The sequence below is a fragment of the Siphateles boraxobius genome, unplaced genomic scaffold (genome assembly GCF_051911475.1).
Source record: "Siphateles boraxobius isolate OS27281-9 unplaced genomic scaffold, OSU_SipBor_1 13, whole genome shotgun sequence".
Lineage (NCBI taxonomy): Eukaryota > Metazoa > Chordata > Actinopteri > Cypriniformes > Leuciscidae > Siphateles > Siphateles boraxobius.
The window spans coordinates 8998179-9012588 of record NW_027508733.1 but is presented as its reverse complement, the minus strand read 5'-3'; the positions used below and the strand labels follow the sequence as shown (position 1 = coordinate 9012588).

Sequence of the window (14410 nt, the reverse complement as noted above, 5' to 3'; positions counted from 1 at the left end):
TGTGTTTTTTTTGTTTTGTTTTTTGGTCTGGACCAAATGAACTAATCAAACCGAACTACAAGTTTGAACACACCCACAGACAAGCCATGGGAACAAGAGCCCCCCAAACAATCTAGACTGGAGATCAGATTTCGGTCTGGTGGCCAGGAGGAGGGACCTCAACATCAGGCTTTCCCCTTCTTTCAAGTGGTACTCACTGCAGAGTGGACGTCCAATGGGGTGGAGGGATAGAGTTGTGGGTAGGGTCAGGGTGTGGTTAGATATTATAGCTCCACCCATTAGGCCCAAATTACATTGGATTCTCCTCGCTAGACATCCAGCTAGATGTAAGCTCCACCCATTTGCTCTGCAGTGCTCAGCATTTGCTCAGCAGCTTCTCCCTTCTTTGAGGGGCCTCCATAGTGAGTTAACTCACTCTTGGGGAAACCTTACACATCGCGTGTCTTTGTGCCTTCGACATCGACATATTCAGCTAGCGTGAGTGTGAATGCACGCCGTTATATGATGATGCCTCAAGTAGAAGAGTCTGCAGTATCATTACAGAAACCAACTCTCCACACTTAAGCCGTGCAGAACAACCTTCATGCTGGTGGGGAAATGCTTTCAGGTGGCAGGTCAGGCTGGTGCTGCACTGCACAGTTACAGTTGTAACAGGCTGACCTGTTGAAGGTTTGAGAGCGGGTGGTTCGATCGACGAAGAGTCTCTGAGCTTTGTTGAGCCACAGATTTGTCTCTCCATGCAACTAAAGCGAGCGTTCAGTGGTGGTCTGGTCGCCACAGAGAGACATCTGTGGTTGAACCTAACGGCATGAAAGACTGAGACAGGACGTTTCTGCTCGATGCCCCTCTTTCACCTACCGGGCTGTTTGGCGGCTAGGTTAACACAGTTGCCATCAGATTATGGGAGGTGAAGAGAGACGAGGAAGCGTTCGTCCAGTTCCTTCCTCGCCGCACTCAAGAGAAGGGGCTGTCGACCACCCGGCCCAAACCCTTTCCTGCTCAGAGATGTGAGGCGCAGAAGCAGAGTGTGGCGAGTCGTGAGTCTCCCCCTCACTAAGATTGAGGACCGGCTCGTCGCTCTCAGCAGTCTCATAAGAGACCTGATGCACAATGTTTAACAGAAGAATTAATGGAAGGGCCATTTTTTAAGTCCTCCAAAAATACCATTGACGTAACCTTGAGTTTTGCTTTAAAATAATTTGAAGGAATTTTTTTGTATTTGAATTTTTTATAATCAGTGATGCTGTTGATTGAATTTAATTCATGCTGAATATTTCTTTAATAAAACAAGAATATGAACGTTTGGACAAAATTACATCTCTACTCACCATAGACAGAAACACTGAATGTTTTTGATGATTTTTTCACTCCAGTTATCTCTAGTTGATAAACTCAAGCATGTTCAGTTGTGGTGTGTGTGATGGTCAGAGATCCAGTTTGATTGTCCAGCTTCAGTCTGTCTCTGAATCTCCCATCAGGAACATCAAATATGGAGAAGTTTTGCTTCTTTTTATTCATTTTAGCTATTAGACATTTTTCAGCTCCAAATTTCCACAGTATATCATCATCTTTATGTATTTCAGTAACAATGTTTAGAGTAACAGAATCTCCCTCCATCACTGACAGTGATTCACCAAACACACCTGATGAACAAACAGATTTTACACAGATTGATACTTCTGATATATGAACCTGATATTAATGGAGTTTTAAACATCTGCTATCTAGATCACAATAATTGTATGAAGCTATGAGCCTTGTATGATGCTCAAGTATTTGGAGGATGCTTAATTTTTTATACTATACAATATTTTAAATATATTAAAAATATATTTAATTAATTATATATATATATATATATATATATATATATATATATATATATATATATATATATATATATATATATATATATATACAGTACCGCTGCTAGACATTTTGGTGCCCTAAGCATAATTCCTTTATGGTGCCCCCCGCCCCCGGGAAAAAAAAAAAAACGTTTATTTTTACCGGTTTAACTTTAACTTTTTAACGCGCAATCCAACGGAACACTGAGGCGGCGGCGGCACCATCGTTACTTTCTAGAGCAATTAAATACTCTTGTTCCGCCTGTCTTGTTATATACATCCCTAAAAAGTGCCTAATAATATTTCTATAATGAAATAATATCGGCACTATAATTATTATGACTATGATATGATGATTGATTTTTCATTAGGCTATTTTTGGTGCCCCCCTCAGCACTTGGTGCCCTACGCACAGCGCGTGATGCGCGTGGTGGGAGCGGCGGCGCTGTATATATATATATATATATATATATATATATATATATATATATAAGGTGCATTTATTTAGCCTGCCTTGTGGCGTGTGCCTTCACAGCTCTTCCTCTCATGGTCAGCACTTTTTATCAGTCTTTACGGTTTGTTTCCGCTCTACATTCATATCTCTTATTTAAACAGTTCTTCTTCTCAAAGCTACTTCTCAGGACGGCCACTGACTCTCACACGAGCAACTGGCTCACAATTTTGCTTAAATCTCTAGTCAAAGCACCATTGATACATTGATACACTATCAGGAAAAACCTGCAAATATCAGTTAATTTAAACATTGTGATTCCCAGGCCCCGTCCCAAGACATGCAAGCTGGACTTGGCCTGAGATTTGAAAGTGGCATAATGGAGAAGTCTCCACTGGATGAAGCTACATTCATTATAGCAATTTACATTATTTTCCATGACTTTTAACATCTGTGAAGAATGTTACTGATATTAAGCAAAAAAAAAAAAAAAAAAACGATAACTTACCAATCAGACGCCACCAGCACAAACAGAACAAAACAAACACGTGAATCATTTTCTTCAAATGTTCAGTGAAAAGTGTGATAAAAAAAAGTCTAGTTAATGTCTGTCGTCTCACATTGTGACTCTAGCAGCTCATCTTCTGAGTCAAACTGAAACCTGCTGTGGTTGGTTTTCTTCTGAGATGAAGAGTGGGTATTCACACGTCTGTTTATTTTCTAGGTGAAAGAACTTCTTCCTGTCCTGCTTAATGAATCTCACGGTTAATGCATGCACAACGAATCTCACAGTTAATGCCTTCACAAAATAGCTTTTTAGTCAAATAAAAAAAAATCTAATCAATTTTATCAACCTTGGTTGATCATGGTTGACCAAGTTAAAATCAACCTTGGTTGGCCAAAGGTTCCTGAATCCATCAAAAACAGTCAAATCGGTGTCAGGGGTTAAACTAGACTCTTAATAATCACGCATCTTTGTTAACATACACATATTGACAGCTAAACAAAATGCTAAATAATACACCAGACCTTCTTTTGGCAATGAGCTGTAAGCAGTGAATGACTGAGAGAGAGACAGGAGATGTATTTACATGGACCATAATAATCTGATTGTAATTGGACTCGTAGCACAGTCGGATAAAAAAAAATCTAAGCATGATTGATGTTCAAAACGATAAGCAAGCAATGCTTTGTTTAAGGTTTGTATATCTGCAGTCATATTTTCAGTTTCCCTTTCTGAGTGATGAATATAGACTATTAATATAGACAGATATTTACATACATGCAGGCGCCGAACGCTCGTGCTGGTTGACATTCGCCTTAAAGGCCCCAATATACTTCAAACGAAATCAAAGAATTAAACGATGTGAGGACATTTTGAAAAAAATCAGGCCACAATTAACTTCGTTTGGAGTTCGTTTTGGGATTTCGAAACAGCTTGCCAGAGTGAACTTTCTGGAAAAGTTCCTTTGAACCTTCATACTGCCATTGGTCCGTGGAGAATATGTAGGTGTGCTCGGAGGCTCCGCCCTCTTTCATGTTTTTCTGGTTCATTTCCTCTGTTGGTGGCCGTGGAGGTCAGACGTCCGTGAGTGAAAACATGTAAGCACAGCTGTTTATAGTGGAAAATGAAGTTGTACTTCTAATGAAACGAGACATGGACACTTTTTTATGTTTACGGTAAAGCTGCTTGATTTTAAGTGGTATAAATAAACGTGACTTTACTGGAGTGCTGAATTGCAGAGCTTGTGCAAACATATCCACGTTGCTATTTACATTTATGCATTTGGCAGACGCTTTTATTCAAAGCGTCTTACGTTGCATTTTAAAGCACATATTTGCATTCTTATCTGTTCTTGTTTTCTCTGGGAATTGAACCCATGACCTTGGCATTGCAAGCGCCAACACTCTTCTGTATAAGCTACAGGAAAGCTAATGATCAGATGCTTTTCTTATGCTTTATTAAAATTCTAGCCGTTTTCTCAGTTTTGTTGTATGTATGTTTATGTTATCCAGAGAAAAGCGTGCAGCACATATTCTGTCGCTCTCAGCAGTGTGGGTGGCGTCAGATGTTCAATTAAGGTATATCGCTGGTCATGTATTTCGAAAGATCTTCGCTGTGAGTATATCAGGGCCTTTAGTTATTTTGGTGTGTTCAAGCGCAGCTTTCTAGTTGAGGCACAGCCGACGAGAGGCAACAACATACTCAGCTTTGTACATAAGCTACAACAGTATTCATAAACAAGTTGAAAAATCACTGTTCACTGAAGTACCTCTTTCTGTCTTAGATCCTTTCTGTCTGTTCTTCCTCTTTCCTGCTTCAGTTGGCATCTCAGGTACCAGTGATCGAGCAGGTACAGTAGGTCACAGGACTCATTTACAAGGTGTAGCAGATGTATCTATTAACTCAGTTTCAGTTTAGTTGACTTAACACACACTGCACCTCCTCCAACTGAAACGTTGCAAAAGTAGGCACCACAAGGTGTGGTTTCAGTAACCACTGGTTACTGACAGACCTGTTTGAGTCTGTCTACACGGACACGTCAAAGTAAACACAATGAACTGGTTCATTTGTCTTTCTGAGCGGGTACATGATGATGCGGTATGATACTCTATTTATTGCACATGGCATCATAATGCTGCATTCGCTTTAACATTTTTATGACCTGTTTAATCTTTGAAGCTCTAAATGCAGCTAAGTTTGTCTTGCACGTCTGTAACCACAGTGGCTCTGCCTGTTAAAGTACACACACCACAAAATCATGCTATTGGTCGACAGATCTGAGTGAAGCTCTCTCAGTGCTTTAATGTTGCCGTAGTAGAGGCTCAATGTTTACACTTTTGTGGAAGATGAACCCGAATAATGTATTTTTACACAAAAAAAAATTACACTTCCCCTAAGAAATACTGTAGGAAGGTAAAGAATTAACCCTGTACTGCTGATATTATCCCCTATTTGCATTTTTCGGTTGAAAGTTGCCATTTGTTTTGTGTTCTCTCTCTCTCTCTCTCTCTCTCTCTGGAACAGTGGGAGTGGGAGTGGGAGTGGGAGTGGGGGAGGGGAAGGGGGACTAATAGTAGCCTAAAGTTAGTTTACTATTATAACCTTTAAGGCTGAATGGGCAGTCGAACTAGTGAACCATGAAATTAAATAAGAAAGATGCGTCCCGCAGTGAGAGCGTGTAGTTAAAACATCGAGTGTGTAGTTAAAACATCTACCAGCAATGCATGCATGGAACAAAAGGATCTTTTTCCCTGTGGTTTTCCCTCTTCCTCATCTGTGTTCTGCCTTCCTGATAGTTAGGAAAAATCAATGGAATACACAGCGGATGAACTGCGTCTCTAGTAAAGCAGAAGAGCAACGCTTTTATTAATCAGAATTAGCATTAATTTGCTGAGGGAAAAAGTTGGGAATATGAAGTTTCTCTTTAATTTGCTAGCAGTGATCTTGTTTTTACTCAACAATGGTAAGACCTTTGCTTGTTACTATCTTTCTTCTGGTGTTTGTGTGAATGTAGACGCTGGAGTGACGGAAGGATTCAGGTTATTGTTGGGATTATGGATATGGTTACTGAAAACATCGCCTAAAGTCACAGAATGGGGTGTAACACCTGTTAACTGATCGCTCTCCTGTTTTGCTTAGACATGCTCGGCTCTATGATATTTTATCAGCATATAGCACTTTGTTTAGTTACACCTAGCAGAATCTTAAAAAATATCAATCATTAAAAAAGAAGAAGAAGAGAGATCATAGATTACATGGTGTATTTTTTTTTTACCACTGCAACAAATGTCTTATTATAACAGATGTTTACATACCATTACTGTTTTTGATTTGTTTTTATGATACATTCCATGTTTGTCCTGAGCAGTCCTGTTCTGCCCACAGTTCTTCACAGGAATTATCCAGCTCCTGTATATTCTTTGGTTTTCCAGCATCTTCTGCATAACTGAGGGACTTTAGCAAGTGTTGAAAACATATACTGATGCTCTTGAAGGAAACACAATGCATTAAAATTCAGGGGGTGTAAACTTTTCAGGGAAGGGGCTTAAATTGTTCTTATTTTGTCTTCTGCAAAATCTGTAAGTATTTTATGTAACTTCTGCTGGGCAGTACTAAAAAATAAGATTTTTAAGTTATATAAGAACAATTTCCAATCCTCCTATTCAAAGGTTTTCACCCACTGGCTCTTAAAGGGATAGTTCAGCCAAAAATGAAAATTATCCCATGATTTACACCCTCAAGTCATTCTAGGTGTATGTGACATTCTTCAATCATACGAATACAATCAGAGTTATATAAAAAAAAAATATCCTGGTTCTTCCAAGCTTTATAATGGCAGTGGGCTGTATATATTTTAAGTCCATCAAAGTGTATCCATCCATGATAAAAGTGCTCCACACGGCTCCATGTGGTTAATAAAGGCCTTCTGAAGCGATGCAATGCGTTTGTGTAAGAAAAATATCCATATTTAAAACTTTATCAACTAAAATAACTAGCTTCCGGCAGACGGCCTACGCAAGTCTACTTGTGCCAAAAGAGTAACACTTGACAATGTATGACATAGGATGTAGGAGTATCGTAAGCTTTGATGCCTCTCGCGTTTCAAACAATCAAAGCTGGGCAACAAACTCAAGCTCATCCGACATTTCTCTGTAAAAATTCTCATTTTAGACTTCTTCTAATTTGTGACAAGTGTTTTGTTTTGCTCTGTCCTCTGCACTTCCGCGTTCGTCATTACATTGTGTGTCAAGTTCAAGGGTTATTCTTTCACCTTAAATCGATGTGTACGTACGGTCATGTGGAGCACTTTTATCATGGATGGATGCACTTTGATGGACTTCAAAAAATATACAGCCCGATCACTGCCATTATAAAGCTGGGAAGAGCCAGGACATTTTTTGAAATAACTCTGATTGTATTCGTCTGAAAGAAGAATGTCAAATACACTTAGAATGGCTTGAGGCTGAGTAAATCATGGGATATTTTTAATTTTTTGGGTGAATTATCCCTTTAATGCGTTTTTTTGCCTAGAGTATCAGTGAACATTTGCAGCTTTTGATCATCCAGGTAGCAACACACACTATTAAGAATCAAGCATGTGTAAACTTTTGAACTGCATTGATCTTTTGTGTAAATTCAGTTAGTATTGTGGTCTATTATGTAGACAAACATCATGTGTCTTGGACTGTACATAACTTGAATTGGAATGTACATAAAATTACTCTCAAATAAGTTTGGTGCAATAAACAATCAGTTTATTTTTCGTGCAAGACATGTTGCATGTTTTTTGTATTTAATACAATTTCATTAGAAATAAACGTGAATCATTTTAAATTTGCAAAAAAGAAAAAAAAAAAGAATCTATGAACCTATGAATCATAAATTGAATCAAATGTAACCAACCAACACTACAAAATAATGCTGACCCACCATTTTTTCAAAACACTAGGGGTACGTTTCTACACAACAACGATATGCTTAAAATGGAGAAGTTTTTCCTTTGAGTTTTCCGCGTACAGACGACACTATTGTCAAAACGATCCCCATTCACACGGATCTTCTTCAGAGATTAGCGTGTTTGCTGTTTACATGGAGACTGTTTTCAAAACTTTGCGTTTTCAGACACCCAAAACGCAGTTGTCTTGTAAACGAACGGCTAAAACGCATAAAAAGTTTTGTTTTTAGTTGAAAACGGTGTTGTGTAAACCGCCCCTAAAGTTTCCAACCCTAATTAAACACACAAGCTAATCATGGTCTTAAGGGTTATGAAGATACAGGCATAAAGTTATTCAGGCATATTTCTTTAATCAAAATCTTCATAGAAAAAAAATCACAGCACTATTGTGTTTGTATGGCTTGTGTTTGTTCTTTAGGTGCCTCTGGTGTTGGATCAGATGAAGTGTCCATGTCAGTGATGGAGGGAGATTCAGTCACTCTATACACTGGTGTTAAAACAAACCAACAAGAAGTTATTAAATGGTATTTTAATGACACTCGTATAGCTCAAATTAGTGGAGATCTCAAGGATATCTGTACAGATGTTCAGTGTAATAATGGCACTGAGAGATTCAGAGACAGACTGAAGCTGGATCATCAGACTGGATCTCTGACCATCACAAACATCACAGACTCTGGACTTTATGAACTGAAGATCATCAGCAGCAAAAGCAGCAGTGACAAAATCTTCCGTGTTTCTGTCACTGGTGAGTCATTTAATGAATGTTTAAATACAGTTTATATATGTTTAAAGGGGTTGATTATGATTTCACTTTTCTAACTTTAGCTAGTGTGTAATGTTGCTGCATGAGCATAAACAACATCTGCAAAGTTACAATGCTCAAAGTTCGAAACAAAGAGAGATATTTTCTTTTAAAGAAATCGTTTTTAAGGACTATACAAACGGCTGGTAGGGACTACATGACATTCCTCCCGGCTTAGTGACTTCACCAACCCCAATATTTACATAAACCCCGCCCCAGGGAACGCGATTTATAGATTATCATGACAGAATATTCTAATCAATGACTAGAAGATAACTATACATAAGCTACCTAAATTCATCAACTAACCATTCGTCTTCTTCTTGAGTCTCTCCATCTTTCTGACTCCGGTTTGAACATAAAAGGCTAAAAGTGATTGAATGTTCAGCATGTCTGCTAACACACAAGAGCTGTTGAAGCTCCGCCCTCTGTGCCGGGAGCAGCAGCTCATTTGCATTTAAAGGGACACACAAAATGGTGCGTTTTTGCTCACCCAAAAAAAGTGACAATTTATATAAAAACATCTGTGGGCTATTTTGAGCTAAAACTTCCCATACACACTCTAAGACACTCACAAGTGCAGTTTATAGAATTATCATCATTAAATAGCTTAGTTTGATGTAAAACTAAAGGCACGTTCTCACAAGAACAATAACTATAAAGACCTATGATGATAAATATATTTGCGTTCATAGGAAGCTTCATTTGAGTTCAAATGGAGATGTCAGGTATAATCATGCCGTCTCTGACCAACTTCAGTTATTATCTGTTTAAATGAGGATTTGATATCAAATAAGGATGTAAAATGAGTTTTAAAATCACAAACTTTCTATTTCAGAGCGAAAATCAAGAAAGACCTTGTGCAATCGCACTGATGATCACAGTTCTTTCATGTTGTGGAGTGTTTGGTGTTGTTGTTGTTGTTGTTGTTGTTGTTGTTGTTGTTATTGTTGTTGTTGTTTTCATCAGCAAAAGATCCTCCAGCAGCTGTTGGTTTGTGTTTCAGATGTGTCTGCTGCTGAACAAGATGAAGTGAACGAGGGAGATTCTGTTACTTTAAATCCTGGTGTAATAAAAAACCCAAATGATGTGATGACATGGTATTTAATTGACATTCTCATCGCTGACATCTCTGGAGATCAGAGTAAGATCTGTACAGAAGTTCAGTGTAAAGAGAGATTCAGAGACAGACTGAAGCTGGATCATCAGACTGGATCTCTGACCATCACAAACACCAGAAACACAGACTCTGGAGAATATAAACTGAAGAATATCATCAACAACAGCAGCTTCAGCATCACTAGAGTGAAGAGATTCAATCTTACTGTCATTGGTGAGTGTATAATTCAATCTTTCAATGCAGTTTCAATGCAATGAGTTTAAAAAAAAAAAGTTCAGTATTTTTAAGTAAACCACATAACTGTTGGGTTGTGGACTGTTAAAAAAGGGAGTTTTGACTCAGTGACACTTTAACTATGTTATTAACATGAAAAATGCAGTTTTCCTGTGAACAGTGTTTCTTGTTGATCTTAACTGCTGTTGCTATGGTGCCATTTATCAGTTAAATCATTGATGTTTTGTTAAATACTGGATGTAGTATCATTCACTCTCCAGTAACAATGACTGTTTCTCTATAGATGTTCCAGGTTCAGGTCGGTCTTCAGGAGCTGTAGCAGGAATAGTTGTTGTTGTTCTGCTGGTGTTTGCAGTTGTAACTGCTGGTGTGATTTACTACCGTCGCCGCAGGAGCCATGCACCAGTACCACAGAACGTAAGTTACATACAGCTGATTTAACAAGATATGAGATTGACTGTACAATAATGCCTTTAAAAGAACAGTGGTATAAATATATTTTTATATTATTATAATTCTGTAGGTAGCATAAATGTACACTGAAAATGTATCTTTTTTTAACAGTTCAGAAGCAGATATTCACCAGTGAAACACCAAAACAATCAAACACACTAATAACTCGCAAATAAACAAAATGCACTTTTTCAGAGACTTATTATAAAACACCAATACAACAGTTTAAGCATTTTGATATTCATATGACATTGAAATCATAATACTCCAGCTTTATATTACTGTAGTACAAAAGATGTTATGCATCTTATGACAGTGTTTTGACACAATTATATTTAGGAAATTTAAACCTCTGTACAAACAACAGGAAAAAACAAAATTCAGTCTGTAGTATGTTTGTGTTTGTTGTGTATCTGAAACATCAATCCACCTCATCACTTTAACATTCTGTGAATCTGTTTTCTTACAGGAGGGGGGTGATAACAATTTATAGCCCACCATGTGATCCCAGTGACATTCCTTTGAGGAGGAGGAGGACAAATACTTCAGATTCAGGCTGAGGCTGCCAATAAAACAGTGCAACATAATGCACAATTGTAATACTTTCATTGAAAGGGACACTGAAGAAAATTAGGAAATGAGTAAAGTTCCTAATTTATACCTTAACCACAACCGGACCCTCTGTGTTCTCTAGAAGGACGATGATCCTCAAATTACGACGTCGGCCTGTTTCCTGATCATCTAATCATTCGGTTTGGGAATCGATCGTCTTTTCAATCTGCATAGCTCGACTCTCAGTCCCAGGAAATGCATTTTCAAGAACTGATTCTTTGCTCCACTACTTTCACTCAGATATTAGTAGCCTACGCTGCACTTCTTTTGAAATATCCTGAATTTTCTCCAAAATCAGTTCTAGTTTAGAAACAATCATCCTTGCAATGTTAGCTGTCAAAGATTCCACAACTCCACTAGTAAAGAGTTCATAAACTTCCTACTAGTAAAGTGAAGAGGATAAGCTGAAACTCTCGTCGCTCACGGAGTAATTGTGTCACGATTCCATTATTTCAGCAGTCGATACCAATACCAGTCAAATTTCACCTGTTACACACTAATTTAAATATCACATCCAAAACTGATTAGTTAAAATTATTATAATTTTTTTAATGATTTAAAGTCCCTTTGTGTTGAAAATCCAGCTTTTAATGTTGTTTATATGTCTGTGGTTTTTTTTTATTTTATTTTTTTTATATGCTTTATGCAAAAACATGTAAATTCATGTCAACACCATTGCTGAGGATTTTCTCCTTTAAAACTGCAGTGAACCAAAGACAGTCTCAAAAACACGGTTTGAAATCACTGGTGTTTCTGATGTTACAAACTACCATGTAACCAATCAGATCAATGCTCCAGTGGGCTTTAGCATATCATTAACAGCGGACTTTTTATGTTGATATAGGAAAAATCTTATAGATTTCCCAATATAGCAAGTGTTTATGATGTATATTATGATGTTATGATGAACTATATGCCTTTCTTCACTGACGTTCTGAGTTGTTCAAAGTGTACGCATACTAAGGCAGCGGTCTGACTCTGAGATGGCGAACGGGAACATGATTCGTGGATCATTAGCAACACATTATTACCTGTTTGACAACATCAAGCAAAAGGCTAATCATAATAATTAATGTTATGTGTCCGACGTTGTAAAGAGTGATATCATTGTGCAGCGTTTACCTCAGTAAGTTGGGAAAGAGAAACTGTGAGCTGGTGTAAATGAGTGAGTGGAGGAAGGGCTATTTGTTTATTTACAATTACATCAATGCATTATGACCAAGAGCTCCTCAACACAAGGACACTTTCCACTACTGATACTGTAGGTGGTTTTACTGGTATTGTTGCTGTTCCTGGAAAAGACTGGCATAATTATGTTGCTAATATTTATGGTTTAAACACTAAGATTAACCCTTACTTATCTACCTTCATCAGAAAACACTCTCCAGCAGCTGCACTGAAACCTAAACCAGCCGTAATAAGCTTTGAAATTCATTGATATATTTAAAAGTTTGTAAAACACTTTGCTAAATGTATTTATTTTGATAAATGCTTGTAATTTAACACATATTTGATACCGAATGTTGAAAGTTGTTACACTGGCATTAAACCTGAAACATAGGCCTACTTGATGTGACGTTTGTCAGGAGTGTTACAGCAATAGTAACACACAAATGTGTGTATACTTGATAAAAGAATGTAAGTAAATTATAGTAAGTCTATAGAAATATAGACTTCTTCGTTGAAATGCGTAACGTTCAGTTTTCCTATACCTGAAATTGTGAAACGTGACAAACATGAGGTGCTGATTAATTTGTCTTTTTCATTTAGTCTTTTTCCATCTCGTGTCTCTTTCAGTTCAATTGTGTTAAGATTGACAAATGTGATTTTTAAAAAAAAGTATATATATATATATATATATATATATTGCGCTATATATATATATTGTATTTTGTGTTTGTCTTGTAGACTATTATCACTGTTACCTTCATTTAAATACTCTGTTCATTTTATAGCCTTTAGTTTTAGACTGGTTTTCTTGGTTATTTCTTTTGGCAGCATTCTTGTCCCCTTGTTCCTAATTTTGGATTTGTCTTTTTGTCTGGTGCTCACTGTAAATTATGTACGTAGCCTCAATAGATGATGTTTTTATTTTCTGAAACAAGGAAATTAAAAAATCTTTGCATGTTTATGTGATAAATATTATGTAAAACATATGATTCATTCATAATGGCTGGAATGGCTGGAGTCTGTATGTCTCTAAAATATTTTTTTTGATAATATTGATATATAGGCTAATATATAATAAAAGATAATATTGAATCATTGCGCTAATTATTTCAACACTGATGCTACTTTCACTAGCAACTTTATTATGGTTGTTGTTACGTCTAGTAGATGGGCAGATGAGCTTGTTTTACTGTCTGTTCTCTCGGGGCGTCATGCAAGCCAAAATTCTGGGGGGGCACAATCTGAGGCAATAGTTTTCCGACGGTTAGATTAGGCTAGCTATCGATAACGTTACACTGACACAACTTAAGTTAATGCTCTGAATTCGCAGCTAACATCAAATCCATAGCTTTTTGATCAAGTTAAAATTTCCAGGTCAACCACAAATAATCCCACTACCTTTTAATATCATCCGATAACTAATTCAATGCCGATTTGTTGCTTTGCCCACTTACCACTTCAAAAAACATTGCCAGCTCAATGTGCGAGACGAGTGAGTTGCTTGAACATACACAGCAAAGATTCTAGAGCGCTGATTTGATATACACAGACACCATATTAGGAAAAAGGGGCAGGCTGATGCTGACCGATTTATTACACATCCAGAAGAATCAGGCATGTGATTGGCTAAGGACAAAAAAGCAGGAAAATATACCGATTTTGTTTTATTAACATTAATTAATAAATGTTTTATTAACATTATTTCTCCCAATAGATAGTAAATAGATAGTTTTAATTTTCATCATTTACTCTCTCAAGTTGTTTTAAACCTGAATAAGTTTCTTTCTTCTGTTGAAGTTATTTGGAAGAATGTGGTTAACCAAACAGTTGATGTACCCCAGTGATTTCCATAGTATATTTTTTGCTATAGAAGTCAATGGGGACCAGCAACTGTCTGGTTACCCACATTCTTCAAAATATCTTTTTTTGTGTTCAGCACAAGAAATAAATTAATATAGGTTTGGAACAATATTACAGTGAATAAATAATGACAGAATTTTTATTTTTGGGTGAACGATCCCTTTAAGGTCAAGGGGCTGCATGTTTATTATTAGGGCTACTGTCTCTTTAAGACCTGTACGCGACGCGTCTAATATACACGCATTTGACAAAGAGATCAACTTTCCTTATGTATTTGTGTGTAACCTTGTGTGTATTTGAAAGTATTAGCGAAATAAGACTCGAAAGATAACTTAGTAACCAGGCGCTGTTAGACAGGCTTTTTTAGTGCATGTGCGCGTAGGGTGTTTTCGCTCAATA

General features: G+C 37.2%; 1 protein-coding gene across 1 annotated transcript in view; it reads left to right on the top strand.

Moving 5' to 3' along the window:
* Positions 1-5406: 5406 nt before the first annotated feature.
* The window catches only part of LOC143735269 (uncharacterized), a 103578-nt gene continuing 94574 nt past the window's right edge, over positions 5407-14410 (top strand). Inside the window, exons 1-5 of the mRNA XM_077225388.1 lie at positions 5407-5765; positions 8176-8505; positions 9569-9895; positions 10200-10333; positions 10839-12787. Of these exons, the coding sequence (XP_077081503.1) occupies positions 5714-5765; positions 8176-8505; positions 9569-9895; positions 10200-10333; positions 10839-10862 (867 nt within the window). The 5' untranslated portion in view covers positions 5407-5713 and the 3' untranslated portion in view covers positions 10863-12787. The remainder of the gene's footprint in view (positions 5766-8175; positions 8506-9568; positions 9896-10199; positions 10334-10838; positions 12788-14410) is intronic.